Here is a 4,662-nt window from a genome sequence, read left to right as displayed (position 1 = left end):
TAAAGTTTAATGTAAAAAAAAAAAAAAAGGAAAAAAACAAAAAAGCCCCACACCCTGCCTCTAAAAATGTTGACTATTGTTGTCGCAGACCAAAAAAGGCAAAGAAAACCTGTAAAAAGCAAACAAATATATATATATAAATAATATATTTACACATAAATATATATTTATATATACTGTATATAATGTTTCTTGCTTTGTACTACCCAGCATCAGGCGTTTTGTCTTGATCCTAAAACAAACCAGAGGCAGGTTAAACGAATGAAAAAAAAAACAAAGGTGGGAAGGGGACGTGACAGACAGCAGCTCCCCCCAAACTCCACTGATAAGCATTGTCAGTAAAAGTTGCACTCGGTCGCCGATCTGACACTGGTATCATAAGTTTTCCGTTCTTAAGTTGTACGGGGAGGCCGGTTCCAGATCGGCACAAAAAGGGGTGAGGGAGGCAACTTCCACCCAGAGTCTGAAGAGCAAACAGGCGATTGAGGAGGGGGTCGGGAGGGTCAGAGTTCAAGGGAATCGACAGAGGCAGGGCAGAACCAAACAGCGCAATGAAACATATCTTACTTACATCTTAGCTCATTTTACACGTACAGTCGTGATCAAGGCACAGGGAGCTTCTACAAGTTACTTTTTTCTTCAATAAAGTTGTACAAAATAATACATTTTACAGTCTGTACAAGAATAATGATCCAGCAGAGAAATCAAAAGACAGACCAAAAGCCAGGCTAAAGGGGAGGAGAGGAAGTCGGAGGGGAGGAAGGGGGGAGAGCGACTAGGCCATCCGTTAAATGTCCTTCTCATGTCTCGCGCCATTACCTGGTCTTACCCTCGGTCTGATGAAGTCCCCACGTGTCAGTGTACAAGATTTTTGCAGCAGGGAGGAGACAGAGAGAGAAAGATGAGGGGAGGAGAAAGAACGAGAGAGAGTGAGAGAGAGGAATGACACTCGGAAAACAGGAGAGAGCAACTGGGAAAACAGGAGGTTTAAAATGGTGCATATTTGCACACACCGACACAAAAACTGGGGAAACTAACAAACAGAAAAGGGTTGTATTATTATAGGAATAATAAATCTCCTATATAGTTTGGATTTTTTTGCACTGCATTTAAGTTCACTGTTCTGCATGAATCTAGCATTGCATGCGCTCGCCTCTCCTGCGATGCATCTTGAGAAGCGAGTCATGTGATGGGTCTTGTGTTCAAGTCATTCTCTGCTCCACACGCAAAGCAACCCGGGGCAGTAAATGCTCCAAACCCTCCGTTTTTGGTTGAGGGGAAAAAAGACATTTTGCTCTACATTGTTTTTTGTTTCGTTTTGTTTTTTAACGTACGGTCCGTCATTTTGCTCTCCTCCAGGGGGGGTCTGTCCACCTTTGGGGGTGGGATGTGGTTTTGGGAAATGGGGAAAAGGTGAGGGGGATGCGCCAGGCTCGCACCGGCACTAAACGTTCAACAGGACCAAAACGGTGGAGGATAAGAATAGCGTGTGTATGTCTTGTGCGTGCGCATCAATATAAGTAACGTGTGTTTAGGCATATGATCGGGAAAAAGACAAGTTTGACATGTAACATACATAAGACTACGGGTAAGGAGTTTAGCTGGACACATTGTATCTGTATGTGTACGAAATGGCTTCCTTGTCCTGAGCAGTCCTGGACAGTTTTTTTTCTCCCCCCCCCACATGTTTTGTTTTCCTCTCTCTCTTTTTATTAACATCGGTAGTCCTTGGCTGTGTTAACAAGTCTTTTTGCCAGATATCACAGCCACGCTTTCATTAGTAACAGTGCGTCCCCTTGCCCCAGCCCCTAGTCACTCAGGATGGAGAAAGGCCATGTGTGTGTATGCGTGTCCGTATGTGTATGTGTGTATATATACATATAATATGCATGTGTGTGTAAGAGGTGGGGACTCATCAGTTTGTGATTTGATATTGGGGCGTGATGTAGGGCAGGGGGGCCTAAAGAAAGTTCAGGTGGTGAGTTTGCGTCCCGTCATCCCTGCTGCGATCACAAGAGTTCGTACTGTCGTAGGTGCATGCGCTGGATGATGTCTCTGCAGTCGTTAAACACTCTGCGGATGTTTTCCGTGTCCACGGCGCAGGTGAAGTGGGGGTAGCAGTAGTGCCGTCCGTCTCCACTCGCTGTACTGATCCTCTAAATAGACAAAACAACAAAAAAACAGAAGGTAATTTTATTAGAACCGGCAACAAGACATGATTTAAACTGCAATGTAAGTGACTCTCTTCAATTCAAATAAAAAATATCCACTTAAATATCCCTTTATATATATGAGTTTATATAATAACACTACTGGTTAGGATCGGTAAGATTTTTGAAACAAGCCTCTTATGCTCACCAAGGCTGCACTGATCAAAAATACACTAAAAACAATAATATCGTGAAATATTATTACAATTTAAAATAACTGTTCTCTTTATTTGAGTTTATTTTAAAATGTAATAAATTTCTGTGAAAATTCAGAAAACAATGTTTATTATTATTAATGTTTAAAACAGTTGCCGCTTAATATTTTTGTGGAAATATAAACAAAAACTGAACAGCATTTATAGGGAATAGAAATCTTTTGTAACAATAGAAATGTATTTACTGTCACAAACAATTTAATGCATCCTTGATGAATAAAAGTATTAATTAAAAAAATACTGACTGATGCCAAAACCTTTGAATTGTAGTGTATTTTTAAATAATAAAAAACCAATGCCATAGTTTAAGACACAGGGTGATGGGTTGCCATGATGATTTTGGTGCCATAGAAGAACCAGACTCACCAAGAACTCATCTCGGATGAAATATTTTGCTCTCGTAACTCGCGGATCTTCCCCTTGCTCTGGTGTTGCTGTTAGAAAGAAAGTATCTTGTTAGTAACACTGATGGCGTGATAACCAACACTGGATTACTACTGTGCTTTAGATTAATACAATCATTTGATAATCACTACAATCACTAAAAATCATTATTTTATTTTACTGACCATCATCTGGTGTAGTGTAGCGTGCAAACTCTGGGAAGTAATCCTCAATTTTAGATTTTCCCGCCAAAACCTTCTCCGCCAGCAAGTCCTGCTTGTTTAAGAACAGAATGACAGAAATAGTTCGAAGCCACCTGGAAAGCGAGTAGAGAAAAAGATTAAGAGTTGTGGGAAAAAAGATGACCATAAAACTAGACTTTCACATTGTCTGAAGAAAATGTGAGTGGCACAGTAGTATACTCCTATTAAGCCCTCCTCTTTTTACATGTGTCAGCGTGTTTTAGGCGTCCAAAGGTTACCTGTTATTCCAGATGTTCTTGAACAGGTTAAGTGCCTCCTGGAGTCTGTTGGTCTGATTGTCCTCTCTGAGCACCATGTTATAACTGCTGCTGGCTACCACAAAAATGATGGCTGTCACGTCTGTAACAAGAGAGAAAGACAATCCATCATAAAACTATTCCTTAATTACAAGAAATTAATAAACCAACATATTGGCCAGACTAATAACCTTAGTGAATAGATCAAATAAATATTTAAATATAATTTTTTGTGCATTCTGAATTTAACATTATTAAATTGCATGTATAATTAAACTGTATTTTACATTATTATAAAATTATACCTTCCCTTTGATATCAGCATTCAAAAGCCATTATTGACGGTCCTTACATTATTATTATTAATAATAATATTTTTAAAGTAATAAAAGCACAACATTCACCATTAAAACATTGGATCCATTTCCTGCGTTCGTCTCTCTGTCCGCCAACATCAAACATACTGCAGAGAAAAAAAAAGAGGAAACTCATCAGTTAGGCAGCCACAGACATTTTGACATGGTCCTGTTCACATTAAGCACTTATTATTACTATTAATTTGTGAAAATGATTGAGGTTGACTATGGATATGAAAATACATGCAAACGTAGCACTGTGAATCTGTGAAAAGTTTCATGAAGGCCTCTCGGTCAAACTCACTGAAAATTAACTTTGTCCACTTGGAATCTTGTCTCAAAGATCCCAGAAGTCAGAACTCTGCATCTGAGCAAGTCCTGAGAGACAGAGGCAACAAAGGTGGGAAGAGTTCAAAGTTACATTTAAATCAGACACAATGAGAACGATGCCTCTTAAAGGGATACTCCACCTCAAAATGAAAATTTTGTCATTAATCACTTACCCCCATGTCGTTCCAAACAAGTAAAAGCTTCGTTCGTCTTCGGAACATAATTTAAGATATTTTGGATGAAAACCGGGAGGCTTGTGACTGTCACATTGACTGCCAAGTAAATTACACTGTCAAGGTCCAGAAAAGTATGAAAAGCATCATCAGAATAGTTAATCTGCCATCAGTGGTTCAATCTGAATTTTATGAAGCGACTAGAATACTTTTTGTACGCAAAGAACACAAAAATAATGACTTTATTCAACAATTCGTCTCCTCTGTGTCTCTCCGTATCACCGTAGCGCCATTTTGGAGGGAGACACAGAGGAGACGAATTATTGAATAAAGTCATTATTTTTGTGTTCTTCACGTACAAAAAGTATTATCGTCGCATTATAAAATTCAGATTGAACCACTGATGGTAGATGGACTATTCTGACGATGCTTTTCATACTTTTCTGGACCTTGACAGTATCATTTACTTGGCAGTCAACGTGACGGTCACAAGCC

The 4,662-nt window shown here is 39.3% G+C and overlaps 1 protein-coding gene across 2 annotated transcripts in view; it reads right to left on the bottom strand.

Moving 5' to 3' along the window:
• Window positions 1-1,621: 1,621 nt before the first annotated feature.
• LOC107708144 (guanine nucleotide-binding protein G(s) subunit alpha-like) overlaps window positions 1,622-4,662 on the bottom strand; it is a 37,592-nt gene continuing 34,551 nt past the window's right edge. For both annotated transcript variants that reach the window (XM_016512304.1, XM_016512305.1), the window contains exons 7-12: window positions 3,969-4,042; window positions 3,713-3,771; window positions 3,291-3,411; window positions 2,995-3,125; window positions 2,792-2,859; window positions 1,622-2,156 (exon numbers count right to left, since the gene is read on the bottom strand). In XM_016512304.1, coding sequence (XP_016367790.1) covers window positions 2,010-2,156; window positions 2,792-2,859; window positions 2,995-3,125; window positions 3,291-3,411; window positions 3,713-3,771; window positions 3,969-4,042 — 600 coding nt within the window. In that variant the 3' untranslated portion in view covers window positions 1,622-2,009. The remainder of the gene's footprint in view (window positions 2,157-2,791; window positions 2,860-2,994; window positions 3,126-3,290; window positions 3,412-3,712; window positions 3,772-3,968; window positions 4,043-4,662) is intronic.

Source organism: Sinocyclocheilus rhinocerous, unplaced genomic scaffold, assembly GCF_001515625.1.
Source record: "Sinocyclocheilus rhinocerous isolate Xijiao unplaced genomic scaffold, SAMN03320098_v1.1 scaffold113, whole genome shotgun sequence".
Taxonomy (NCBI): domain Eukaryota; kingdom Metazoa; phylum Chordata; class Actinopteri; order Cypriniformes; family Cyprinidae; genus Sinocyclocheilus; species Sinocyclocheilus rhinocerous.
The sequence above is the reverse complement of the archived record's forward strand: the minus strand, read 5'-3'. Positions and strand labels throughout refer to the sequence as shown.